Raw genomic sequence first — 11,862 nt, 5'->3', positions numbered from 1 at the left:
GAACATATCTTCCTACGTTCTTCGTGGCTTGCAGATTTCACCTTGTTTTCTTTTGAATTAGCACAACATTTATATACACGCTTCCTGGTACACAAATCGAATCTATTTGTGTAAACGGCTCCGACGCGCCACTATGCCATTCCATATTTCTTTCCCTTGCTGGCTATCCCTAACAATGGTAGTGAGTTTGGTCAACCCAAAGGTCTGAAGACATGGCTATATAGCAAACCATATCAAGTGCGAAATAGGACATGAACATTTACAAAAAGCTCAGCTGACTGTGGAATAAGTTTGCGCAAGTAACATTGCCATACAAAATAAACCTCGACGTGGCCCATCCTTCTAAAAGCACGAAATGTAAAATGTGCTTACAAGGATAGTGCTGCTAACTTCTACGCTCTAACTGCAGCCCGTACGCACCGTCGAAGCTGACAACAGCTTGTCTTTCTTCAGAAAATGGGAGGGGAAGGGGGACTTGCAGGCCGCGATGTGGGTTTTGAGCTTCGGAATATTCGGGTGGGCGCTCCTGCATCTGTGGCACCTTAGCTCCATTGCGAGAAGCTTCTCGTCAGGGCTGATAGTCACGGATCCATGCTGGTCAACCTCGTCCATGACATCGACAGAATCAAGGAAAAATGCACTGGTGAAGGAGTTCCAGTGCTTCTTGTTTTTCAAGCTGGGTGAGTTGAAATCCTGGCTTATGACATGGAGGTGCAACTGCCGCATGGACGGAACCTGCAGAAACCAAGACAGATAAGATCGCTCTTGCTCATGCCATCCATCACAAAGTTTAGAGACCAGTTGAGAATAAACAGTTAAACACTGGGTTATAGCAGTACCGAATGATATCCAAGCCTGAACGTCAGAGATGCGTCTTCCTCTAGGAACTTATGTGCCCACTTCAGCCCAGCTGAATGCAAACTCCTAAGCAGTGGTAAGTGCACTTTCTTGACATCTGCTAGAGAATCAAGACCATCTGTCCTAGATATCACCAACACATGCCTTTTGGCCTGCATATATAAACAGCTTAGCTGAGATGTCAAGAAGAGCACTAGGAATGAAGGGGGGAGGCAATATATTTAAGTTCAGAATACCTTGGGATAGAGGTCCTTCAGAACAACAAATTCATCAGATATCTCAAGGATAGAATCCGCGTTCTTATATTTTTCTGGGTGCATGGCAACCTCATAAAGGGACTGTGCCCAGGATCCCCAAGTCTTGTTGGTGACGGCACCATTCTTCTTGTTGTCTTCCTCTCTTGCTTGGTTCGGAGCATCAGATGAACCCATGGAGTTATCATGATAACTTAGTGTGTTGGTCCCTTTGCGCTCATGGTGTTGACTTGAAGTCAAAATAGATGGAAGCAACTTACACTTTTTGGTCCTTTCAGAATCATCGCTGCCCTCTCGCTTCGTTTTTGAATCATTAGGTGAAATCACTCCAGATGCTGACTTCCTTGATGAAGTTTCATCATTCTGCTTCCCTGGGTAGCTCCGGGCAATGGATGCAAAGTTCTCAAAAAGTGAATTATATGCCTCACGAAGAACCTTACACCCTTTGGTATAGTCACTCTTCAGACAATCTGGACGCATTGGGTTCATATTTGGTCCGAGCACATGTATGACATGGGTCACCCCTTCCTGTTGATGCAGAGGGGAAGTTGATGGAAGTGGAACAGCAATAGAGTTACCAGGTCTCAACGTGTCAGCACATTCCTTGGTTGCATGCTGTAAAGCTTCTCCAGCAGCATTAAATATAGCTGCATTAACCCCTCCACCTCCAGGTTTTAACCTCCTGCATGAAACAATTACAGATATTATCTCGAGGGCCATGATAGAGGGTCCTAACTATTTTTGCTTGCGATAGACAAAAACAAAAGGTCCAGTTTGACTCCCAACAAGGATCAGACTGAAGTGCATTCTAGGTCCAACATATACTTATAAATCAGAGTGAAGTGCATTCTAGGTCCCTGAACTACTTCACAGGTGTCACGTAGGTCCTCAAACTATGAAAATCATCGTCTAGGTCCTTAAAGTGTAATAAGTGTGTCATCCAGGTCCAAAATCAGTTCAACACTAAAGTAGTCCGAGGACCTATATTTTGCCTAGCATGACACACTTACTATACTTTGAGGACCTGGATGGCGATTTTCATACTTTGAGGACCTATGTGACACCCTTGAAACAGTTCAAGGACCTAACCGTGCACTTCACTCTATAAAAAATAACCTGAAGGTATATCTGCATTTGATAGAACCTGCACATCATAGGAATTTAAGTGACAAAAATAATTACCAGTTGGCAGCATTAGCAATGACGTTGCATTGAAGACCTCCTTTGGAGTGCAACTGAGTGATGTCTCCCACAAATGTGAAAAATCTGCTGGAGTCAAAGCTCTTCTTAGCAGCCTTGTCCTTGACTAATGACAATATTCTTGATTTTTGGCTCAAGTCAACAAGAACTAGTCTTACATTATCATGCTTCTGCACGAAATCAGTAGCTGCATCTACTATAACCTCAGATGCTTTCTCAAGATCAAACTGGAAGTCAGCAGTAGAAATCGATGGAAATGCCAGAGTGCACAAACTGGTGTCAGAAGAAACCTTTTCCTTACTTTGTTCTTCTTTTTCCTTCAGGTTATCCAACTTCTTTTCTACTTGCATTGAACAGGCGCCACCAGCTTCAAGGTTCTCCTGTTTCAACGTTGTATTTTGTTGCCCTGTCTTTCTTTCACTTGATGTAACCATAGTTCCACTGGACTTGTTGATGCTAGAAGTATCTGCCTTCTTGAGAAATTTCATTATACCAGTTTGTACAGGCCCTTTGCTCTTCTGACCAAATACTCCTGAAGCAAGACTATGTGAAGGCCCTAAAGCACTATACATGTCAACTGCCTTCTTAATGTCATCGTCATCCGTACAGAACGTGATCCGACTGAAACCTTCAGTCAGCAAGGGTGCCTGTTTGTTCTTTAGCATGCGGTTCACAACCATGGCAGCCATTCCGCCCTGCACATTTCCTTCGTGGCTAGTCCGGCTAACCGAGCGTGAGATGCAAACCTTCGCAGGAAGATCCAAGAAAACAGCATGCACATCCGCTTGTACGGTGCAGCCAAGCTTCACAAAATCAGAGCGCTGCTCTCGTTCCAAGTTGCATCGGTCAATGAGAACGCTCTTTCCCTCCTTCAAAGCGTCCGCTGCGGCCTTCAAACACTGTATTTTGGTTCCAGCTTTGCCCTTTCCAATTGTATCCTAGAACACAATAAAGACCCACACAGAATCCTGTCACAATTGCTTGAGTTTGGTTGACGACATGGTTATTAACATTCAAGCCAAGTAAAAATTGCACTGCCCGAATCACCCCAACTTATTCATGGAATAAGATTTCGGTGTTTTAACTTTGAGACGTTATCCGGTGCCATTTTTGCAAGGCAAGTAAAATTATTAATACCATGAGACTGAAACTACAGTTTTCACACATCTGATCCAGTAACAAATTATTCAAAATATAAGCATTTTTAAAGCCGAATCAGATGAGCCCGCATTAGGCGTTACAGAATGCTTGTCTCGAGACATCAAATTCAGGGCGGAGACGGAAAGCAATGGCAGCAGCACAGCAAATTAGCACGTAGAGAGAATGGAGCGCGTGGGGCGCACCTGGCAGACGCGGGCCCATGGGCGGCCGGCGGCGGCCGCACCGGCCATGACGGCCTCGGCGAACGTGGACTTGCCGCTGCCCGGAGGGCCGATGAGAATCACCACCACCTGCTTCCCAGCGTCCTCCTTAATCTCCGCGGCCGCGCCTGCAATGGTTAGAGACAGCGGCGCGCTAGGGTTTTAGCGTCGATGGGTGGCACTGGTTCGACCGATTAGACGAGGAAAATAGGTCAATAATCACCTGGGGCTGCTCCGGAAGTCGATGGAGCGGCAGGGGAACCGCCTTCGCCGGGATCCATTCGCGCAGACACTCCAGAGGAGAGGAACCTGGGCCTCTCGCCGGCGGCTAATCGGCTATGGCGGAAGTGGGGTGAGGGCGTGAGGGCAGAGGGGATGGAAGGGGGGCGACGTGCAAACGGTGTGGGGTCTGGCTGTCAGTGCCTCCATAAGAGCTAATCAGAGCCGTTAATCGTTATGTGAAAAAAAATAGAAAAACAAAAACAGTGAGATGTGGCTGCTGGGATTCGAGCCCAGGTCTCCACGGCCACAACGTGGAATTCTCACCACTAAACTACAGCCACTTTGGTGTTCAACATGACACAGACAAGTTACTTAACACTATGGAACTTTTCTATAATACTCCAGTAAAATCGTTGGTTTTAATTCGTACAATCACGGTGTATTTTCCTGTGCTCAAAATCTGCCTCATCATCATACCATAGACGGCATTATTGTTACAGAACCACGTAGAGAAAGCTAGTACTCGTTGAAATGTATGGCGCCGAGCTTCCAGACGAGGTACGTGGTCCCGAACATGACGGTGGTGATGATCCCGAAGGACGCTGCGACGATGAGCACGTCCGTGCCCACGGGCAGCGCCGCCAGCCAGTCGAACGTCCACCCGTCCTTGGGCATGCCGCGCTTGGTGTCGTCCAGCAGGTTGCTCGGCGCCTCCGGCAGCCCCGACCGCTTCCGCCCGCCCTTCTTGCCGCCGTCCGTCTCCCGCAGCGCGTCCAGCACCCGGCTCCCGAACTCCGGCTTGGACGACGACGACGACGAGCCCTTCTTGTCCGCCGGCGACGCCCCGGCCCCCGACTCCGCATACTTGCCCAGCACGCGCGCCGCGCGCAGCCGCTCCCGCGCCGTCAGCGGCACCCGCTTCGGCGGCTCGCCCGGCTGCGGCTGCTGGCCGTTGCCGGACGCCACCGGGTTCACGCCGGCGCTGATGGTCGCATTTTCCTCCTGTGCCTCCGCCGGCGCCGCCCGATCGTTGTCCGTGGTCGCGCAGGGTCTTGCGTGCTTGAGCTCATTCTGAGGCCTCTGCGGAGCTGCAGCGGTTCCTATCTTGTGGAAAGCATGCCTGGAGCAGAAGGCGAGCTGGGTGTAGGACGGGGAAGATCTGGAGATGCCTCCTAGCTGTTGTGCATACACATCCGGTTGCGCCAAGAACCGAAGATTCAGTTAGCAAATTATCTCATTTCGCCAACAAATTTTGCTGTGATTCTAGATAACTAGATAGTCCAACAACTAGCTGGGAACTTGTCAAGATAATTCATGCCTAAATTGGATGATAGCGTTAGCATTCAAGATATGAACTGAACTGAGCAGCAGAATTTCAATCTCCTCGTGCACTAAACTCGTTACAACAAAAGGCATGGCCGGCATATCTTCCGTTATAATTCAAACGACGACACGATTCCTAGCAACTCGAGGAGGGGAAGGAAGAAGATGAAGAGGGGTGAGGGAGCTTACTTTGGCAGTGGCAACCTTGGAGGGAGAGGAACTGAGGCTGGTGGCAGCCATCTTCTTCTCACCCGCTCGGCCACTGCATTTTGTGCTCTAGGCCAGAAGAGATAGAATTTGTGAGGCCATCCCGTAGGGGGACGACTGCTTACATCAGACAGCTTGTTGGGCCGGGCCGATTTGTTGGTGCTAACGGTACGCTGTTTTCTAGTACTAGTATTGTAGTGAACACGCGGTCCGTACTTATGGCCACAGGATGTTCTACTAAACAAAGCCAGAGAATTTCAAAAAAAAAACAGAGAAATTTCCCTCAACAAGAAAAGCCAGAGAAATATGTACATGTATGCAAGGTAACATGTCAGTATGTATTCCCGTATCCCAGTCCACAAATCTGAGTCGACAGTTTTACATTTTACTCTCTTGATTGATTCAACTATGTACAGGCCCTCCCAGATCACACACACTACATCCCCTAAAGACTAAATTACTTGCAACCATTTCGAGAAAACAATGCTTGCGAGTTGCAACCCTAGCCTTCTTCTACCTAAGAACTGGCTTCTGTCCGGTTGCTGACAACTGCACGTCTCCATTCAGGACGGAAACCACAAACCTTTCAGCTTCTTCCATTGACACCTCACCCTTATACACAGCGAACCTCCCCCGTCGAGGCTTGTACGCGAGCAGGAGCTTATCGGACGACTTGTATCCGGACTTGTCGAACGAGGACAGGAACGCAGATTGTTTGTTGCCGTCCAACAAGGCGTAGGTGATTGCGTTTCCAGAGCTGTAGCTCTGCCCCCTGATCAGAGTCTTCTGAGATATCTGGATGCAGAAAACACGAGGCGACAAGACATGCGTTAGAAGCTACATAATGTGGCTAGGCAGGAAGAACAAACAGTTTGATACTTCCACATGTCGACAAATTGGCTTTAAGGGGGAAACAAACCTCAGACAGGATGCTCTCCAGCTTTTCCTTGGCTTTGTTGGACTTGAAAACACCAATGATGCATACTGGAGCCCTCTCTCCACAGGTTTCCTCGAAATTGGAGGCGCTGAGGAGAGGGATTTTGTTTTCCTTCGGTTCACTTGCCTTGGCATGTTTCTTAGCTTGTTCCGATGCTAGCTTCTTGTTCTTCTTCTCAAAACTTTCTAGCAGGGTCTTCAATTCTTTGATGCCAGATCGGAGATCTTTCACTGAAATACCATCCTTCAGAAGTTGCACCTCACCGTTAACTGTTCGACCAACGAGCGCTGGAACGTTCTTCACGCCAAGGCGTTTGAGCAGTGGAAGGGAAACATCCTTAACCTTAACAAGGAAAACAAAAAGGTTATAGTATATTAATGCTCCTGGTCCTTAATATTTAAGTAATTGTTAGCTGACATGGCTAATCTAGAAAATGTTACTGTAAGATCAAAGATACAACACAGCTATCACTAGCCTCTTTAGGTGCAAGAAATATCTGCGATGCCTCAATGTAGAAGTAAATTAATCCCTATAACCATTGCTTAAAAAAAACAGACTATCTATAACGCACGATGCCAGTACAGTATGTACCAAGCCTACACACGAAAAGCGGATGACCAGCGCCAGTGCTGACCTAATTTTCTCAAACAAAGCAGTGATGACAAGGTACAATTCTTACCTCTGCATCATAGAATGTCAAACGACTGTGGAACATCCCACTGACTGCTCGCCACATCGTTGGTGTGTCCTTCTTTGTTGACAGCAAAAGCACTTCAGGAAGGTTTGGGAAGGCATTGGAAGGGAAATTGAATTGGTTAATGTCGACCCGTCTGGAGAATCTCGGCAGGTGTTCTTGACAGAATGTCTTCAGGCTCTTAGCATCACTATCTCCAGAGTACTCATGCAAAGACCCTTTCTCTGCAGTGCTGTACGAATAAATGAAGAGACGAGCCGATTTACCTACTGAAACCCCGTTTTTCTTGCAAAGGGCCTTTTCAATATCACAATTTACCTTGCCAGCCTGCATCAACAGAATCACTGTATAAACTTTTCTTGCTCTATGTTAACTGTGAAGGACCAGCATTACATAAATTTAATCAGCTTACCCTCACTGCACCATCCAATGAACGAGCCACATCCTCCAGAACACTTTCAAGCACAAATTGACCTTTTGCTTGTTGTGTATAGAATAGCAGAAGCCAAGTTATTCCTTGGTCAGCTATTTCTTTGTTGAATGTTTGCATCGTAACCTCCTGAATAGTGACAGGGTTTTTATGCTGACTGGAAGTTCTGGCACTGGGTTTACCAGAACCAGCAAACCCACCATGCTGGTTACCACCCATTGATCCACCAGAAAACATGTTTGAGAAAACATCACCAAGATCAAAGCCAAACGGATTTCCCCCGCCAGCCCCAGGGTTGCCACCAAACGAGAAGGAGAATGTTTTTGAATTTCCCTGACCACCCATTGTCTGCCATCCATCACCCGATGAGAAATAGGTAGTCCTGGGGCCACCACCAGTGAAGTCATGGCTCCCAAAATTTCCAGCACCCATACCTGGGTTACCCTTCTCATCACCGTAGAGATCATAGGTTTTCCTCTTCTCTTCATCTGACAAAATCTCATGTGCTGCAAACGTGACACCAATGCACATTAGAAAAATCAGAGTTACAGTAAAGGACGCGCTCATAGTTCGATTATCGCATCTTCTTAACCACGGAATGAAAAACAATTCACTAACAGGAGTTACAGAATCCTTGGTGGACTGATAAATCAATTGCAAAGAGAAACAAAGGTAAAATAAATACAGACAAGAACATGAGTAGGTACAAAATTTCGTACACCCTGAAAAGCTCAAGAGGCAACATGCATCGCTGTCTACACCATCTCCTGGAGATCTGGCTTGTAGACTCCCAGGATGATGGAGTTGGAGTCTGTTGGCTTTGTGGGTTATCGGTAGTTTTGCCGATATAGCCCCTTATGATCTTTTGGGGTTGATAGGTGTATCTCATCTTGCTCCTTTAGGTCATGCGTCATCGTTTTCTATTGCTGTTTAGCTCTACTAGTAGCTGTAACTAAGAGAATGTGGTTTCTCTTAATAGAAATAGGAGAGGGAGCTCTCTTTATCAAAAAAAAAAACATGCATCACTCAAAGTGTGCCTGGAGATAACTGAAATAAGGCTGCCACAGGTAAGACCTAACACATTTCAAACCCAAGAAAAATCAACGCAGGGTCTTTAACCAACATGAAAATATGGAAAAGGAAGAATCGAAATTGTATATTTGGTGGAAGCTTGATTGGTGTCAATGAACTATCTCTTCAAATAAACAGTCAGTATGTCCAAAATGCCAAATGAACCGAGGCATTAATATTTAATACCAGTACTTTTTGTTACAGACATAGTTGGGCGTCTTACCATTATTTATCTCTTCAAATTTCTGCTGTGCACCCTTCTCTTTATTCTTGTCAGGATGATATTTTAGTGAAAGCCTGTGGACAACAGAAAATAGAAATAAAAATTGGATGCTAAGCTATGACGGTTAAAACAAAATCACAATATGTTTTCCTAAAATCGAAAAACTGAAAACATACTTGTGAAAAGCTTTCTTAATATCCCTTTGACTGGCATTCTTGTCAACCCCAAGAACCTGCAACCAGAAAAACAAGGGATGATGTTAAGATATACCAATAGTGTGTTAACAACGCCTTCTTAACACCTTGATGTTCAGAGGGGATGTCAGAGTTCACAAGCATCTGGACGCCTATTAAGTGCAAAACTTCTCAAATGGAAGCACACTTTTATCACTTTCAGTCCCTCTACCTTTGGTAACGGCAACTGATTAACAAAATTAAGGTTCGCCATGGCACACTATCGGGTTTTAGCCTCTGAATTGCTCTAGAAAAGCACTCATACACATCGCTACAGCTCATGGTGCGTTTAGTTCACATTGAATTTATCAACAGCCCGGAATCACATTAGCCATACAGCCCCAAATCACGCGAAAAATTTACGCAATCACTCACCTTGTAGGGATCCAAGGTTTTGGCCGCGACATGCAGGGCGATCGAACTGAGGACGAGAGAGGCGACGAGGAGAGATCGGATTGGGATCCCCATCGCGCACTGCTTCGATTCGGGTTTCGCTTCTCGGCGCTGAGCTTTCTGGGCTAGGATTATCGGTCAGGCTCGCTTCTTTAGGGATTCCTCGGGTTGAATTTTGGTTCGATTTGGAGGGAAGCGGGGGAGGAAAGAGAGTTGTAGCCATCGGGGAGTGCCGCCGATTATGGAGAAGTGGGGGTCGAGAACTCGAGATGTTTCGCGACCGAGTGCACGTGGCGCGCGGAGGCGTCCTCCAGCGAATTCGACCAATGGGGTGACAGCTTTCGATCCCGTCTGCGTGGCGACCCCAATGTTAGACTCGAACCAAGTGCCACGTAGGATAGGGAACATCTTACACTTTTTTAAGATATACTCCCTTCATAAATTAATATAAGAGCGTTCACTACTTTAATTATCTAAACACTCTCATGCATTGGCATGAGGGGGGATCCGCAACGCCTAACACTCTGTCGACAATGTCTATTGCATCGACCGCCTCTGCCTCAACGAGATCGACTTCTCCGCCGTGCGGCTCGTCATCCGCCTAGAGCATGAGGACGACGTCCCCTATGCCTTCCTCGTCCGCAACTTCGACGACGACCTCCCCACGAAGGTGACCATCCGCCGCATCCGCTTTGGGTCCATCGAGGAGGATGGTTCCTCCGTCTCCTCCTTCCACTTTGAGGGGAACGGGGGCGCCTCCCCTCCCCGTTCGCCGCCGGGGCCTCGCTCCACCGGCATGGACGACACCGACATACTCAGCCTGCGTGGCTTCGACTCCCTCTCCATCGGGCCACACCAAGACGCACCTCCTCCCCTTGACGACCTCCCCGGTGCACGACAGAGCGCGGCCATGGCCGCCTTTCGCCGTGACCTTGCTCTACGCATGTCCAGGCTGCTCTTCGAGCCTTTCCCCCCTCGCTGGTGCGCCATCTTTTCGCCGGCGACTCCCCTACTTCAGGAGGAGGGGGACTCCTCCACCACCAACCCTTCCTCGGACGACGACGTTCCCATGCTTCTCCCCTTCCCGGTGATGCTACGTACCCTCCGAGCTTGCCGATGATGACCACGAGCACGCCTCCCTCAAGCGTCGTGGCAGGTGCAAGAGGGTGGTGTACACGGACCACACTGGCCGCCGGAGCTCCCGCCTCGCCGGAAAGGAACCGGCGAACTACGTCAAGATGATCGACGGGGCCAAGGCTGTCAAGGCGGCGCGCTTCGACACCTCCAAGGGTTCGCCCCGCCTCCGTGCTGCGGTGCGGGCCGCTGGCATTGGGATCGATGATGGTGCGCCGGCTCCCCTCTCTCTGTGCCAGCTCATGGCTCTGGGTGAGCCGTGCGGCGTCGACTTGGATGCGCTGGTCGCTGGGGCACGCGCTGAGGTGGCATACGACTCCGAATGAGTTGCATGCATCCTGTGGGGCCCCGTGTGTGCTGGCTCATGTCGGTCTCGTTGCTAGTTGGGGCTGCTGTTTGTTCCCCCTCCCTCTTCCTTATGTTAGTTTGCCAGGGTTGTATCGATGCTCCTGTCCGTGGGCCTTGCATGGCTGTTGGAGCGTCTTATCCTTTTTTCTCTTTTTCCTTTCCTCCCGTGGGGTGTGTAATGGCCTTAGGCCCGCTAGTGCCTCTAAACAACCCTGTTGCTTATTACTTCCTGCTTTTCCCCTTCCTTTGGTGCTTTCCAGCCCCATCATGAGCGCTCTTTTCTCTGTGTGTACTTGGAACGTCCGTGGGTTGGGTGAGTCACGCAAATGTATCAACGTCCGCGCTAACATCGAGGCCATGCAGCCTACCTTCCTCGCGATCCAAGAAACGAAACTAGAGCACCCGCCTCCCTACAAAACTGACTCATTCTTGCCCCCTCTCTTCGTACGTTCCTCGCCATCGATTCCACAGGTACTTCCAGAGGAATTTGTTCTGCCTGGAATGCCAACTTTTTCTCTTATCCACCATCTCTCCATTTCGCATGCCCTCTCGGTCGACCTCTCGGCTTGCCACGACAACTCGATGGTGAGGATCACCAATGTCTATGCGCCATGTGACTGCGCCGCTAAGGTGGCGTTCCTCCTTGAGCTTGCCGGGCATGCCCATCCCAGCTCTATCCCTTGGGCCATTGTGGGGGATTTCAACCTCATCCGATCTCCGGAGGATCATAGTAACGATAGTTTTTCTCGGACCGAGGCCATGTGGTTTAATGACTTCATTAGTGACCTTGCACTCATCGACCTCCCCCTTCGTGACCGCCAATTTACCTAGTCTAACCGCCAAAACTCCCCCATCCTTGCGCGCCTCGACCGAGTCCTTGTCAAGGTTGCTTGGGACTCTCGGTTCCCCACCTCCACGCTTGATTCTTTCACCCGTTCCACCTCTGATCATGCCCCCCTGTCGCCACCATCTCC

The 11,862-nt window shown here is 48.7% G+C and overlaps 3 protein-coding genes and 1 non-coding gene across 4 annotated transcripts; all 4 read right to left on the bottom strand.

Annotated features, from left to right (window-relative positions):
- Positions 1-200: 200 nt before the first annotated feature.
- LOC125552066 (transcription factor bHLH140-like) lies at positions 201-4,123 on the bottom strand. Its single transcript, XM_048715530.1, has 6 exons — positions 3,897-4,123; positions 3,656-3,801; positions 2,295-3,250; positions 1,095-1,794; positions 840-1,010; positions 201-735 (listed from the first exon to the last, which is right to left on the bottom strand). Exons 1-6 carry the CDS (start codon positions 3,952-3,954, stop codon positions 400-402), a joined length of 2,367 nt encoding a protein of 788 aa, XP_048571487.1. The 5' UTR covers positions 3,955-4,123; the 3' UTR covers positions 201-399.
- A 41-nt stretch (positions 4,124-4,164) lies between these two features.
- On the bottom strand, positions 4,165-4,236 carry TRNAH-GUG. The gene has a single exon. It is a non-coding gene; the product is annotated as a tRNA-His (tRNA).
- Positions 4,237-4,263: 27 nt separating this feature from the next.
- LOC125552068 lies at positions 4,264-5,602 on the bottom strand. The gene is made up of 2 exons (XM_048715532.1): positions 5,408-5,602; positions 4,264-5,071 (listed from the first exon to the last, which is right to left on the bottom strand). The coding sequence occupies exons 1-2, from the start codon at positions 5,456-5,458 to the stop codon at positions 4,412-4,414; spliced, it is 711 nt and encodes a 236-aa protein (XP_048571489.1). The 5' UTR covers positions 5,459-5,602; the 3' UTR covers positions 4,264-4,411.
- Positions 5,603-5,742: 140 nt separating this feature from the next.
- Positions 5,743-9,657, bottom strand: LOC125552067 (dnaJ protein ERDJ3A). The gene is made up of 7 exons (XM_048715531.1): positions 9,389-9,657; positions 8,957-9,012; positions 8,781-8,854; positions 7,469-7,992; positions 7,042-7,383; positions 6,345-6,704; positions 5,743-6,220 (listed from the first exon to the last, which is right to left on the bottom strand). Exons 1-7 carry the CDS (start codon positions 9,479-9,481, stop codon positions 5,939-5,941), a joined length of 1,731 nt encoding a protein of 576 aa, XP_048571488.1. The 5' UTR covers positions 9,482-9,657; the 3' UTR covers positions 5,743-5,938.
- Positions 9,658-11,862: the final 2,205 nt, after the last annotated feature.

The sequence above is a fragment of the Triticum urartu genome, chromosome 4 (genome assembly GCF_003073215.2).
Source record: "Triticum urartu cultivar G1812 chromosome 4, Tu2.1, whole genome shotgun sequence".
In the NCBI taxonomy this organism is placed as follows: domain Eukaryota; kingdom Viridiplantae; phylum Streptophyta; class Magnoliopsida; order Poales; family Poaceae; genus Triticum; species Triticum urartu.
This window is presented reverse-complemented; position numbering and strand designations above follow the sequence as displayed.

Excerpts from the sequence above, each read along its gene's own strand:
- LOC125552067 (XM_048715531.1), bottom strand. The coding sequence starts at position 9,481 with ATGGGGATCCCAATCCGATCTCTCCTCGTCGCCTCTCTCGTCCTCAGT. Across the intron at positions 9,013-9,388 it reads AAACCTTGGATCCCTACAAG|GTTCTTGGGGTTGACAAGAA; the intron begins GTGAGTGATTGC and ends TTCTGGTTGCAG. Across the intron at positions 7,384-7,468 it reads CATTGGATGGTGCAGTGAGG|GCTGGCAAGGTAAATTGTGA; the intron begins GTAAGCTGATTA and ends CTGTTGATGCAG.
- LOC125552068 (XM_048715532.1), bottom strand. The coding sequence starts at position 5,458 with ATGGCTGCCACCAGCCTCAGTTCCTCTCCCTCCAAGGTTGCCACTGCC. Across the intron at positions 5,072-5,407 it reads CCAAGGTTGCCACTGCCAAA|CTAGGAGGCATCTCCAGATC; the intron begins GTAAGCTCCCTC and ends TATGCACAACAG.
- LOC125552066 (XM_048715530.1), bottom strand. The coding sequence starts at position 3,954 with ATGGATCCCGGCGAAGGCGGTTCCCCTGCCGCTCCATCGACTTCCGGA. Across the intron at positions 3,802-3,896 it reads GACTTCCGGAGCAGCCCCAG|GCGCGGCCGCGGAGATTAAG; the intron begins GTGATTATTGAC and ends TAACCATTGCAG. Across the intron at positions 736-839 it reads TCAGGCTTGGATATCATTCG|GTTCCGTCCATGCGGCAGTT; the intron begins GTACTGCTATAA and ends TGGTTTCTGCAG.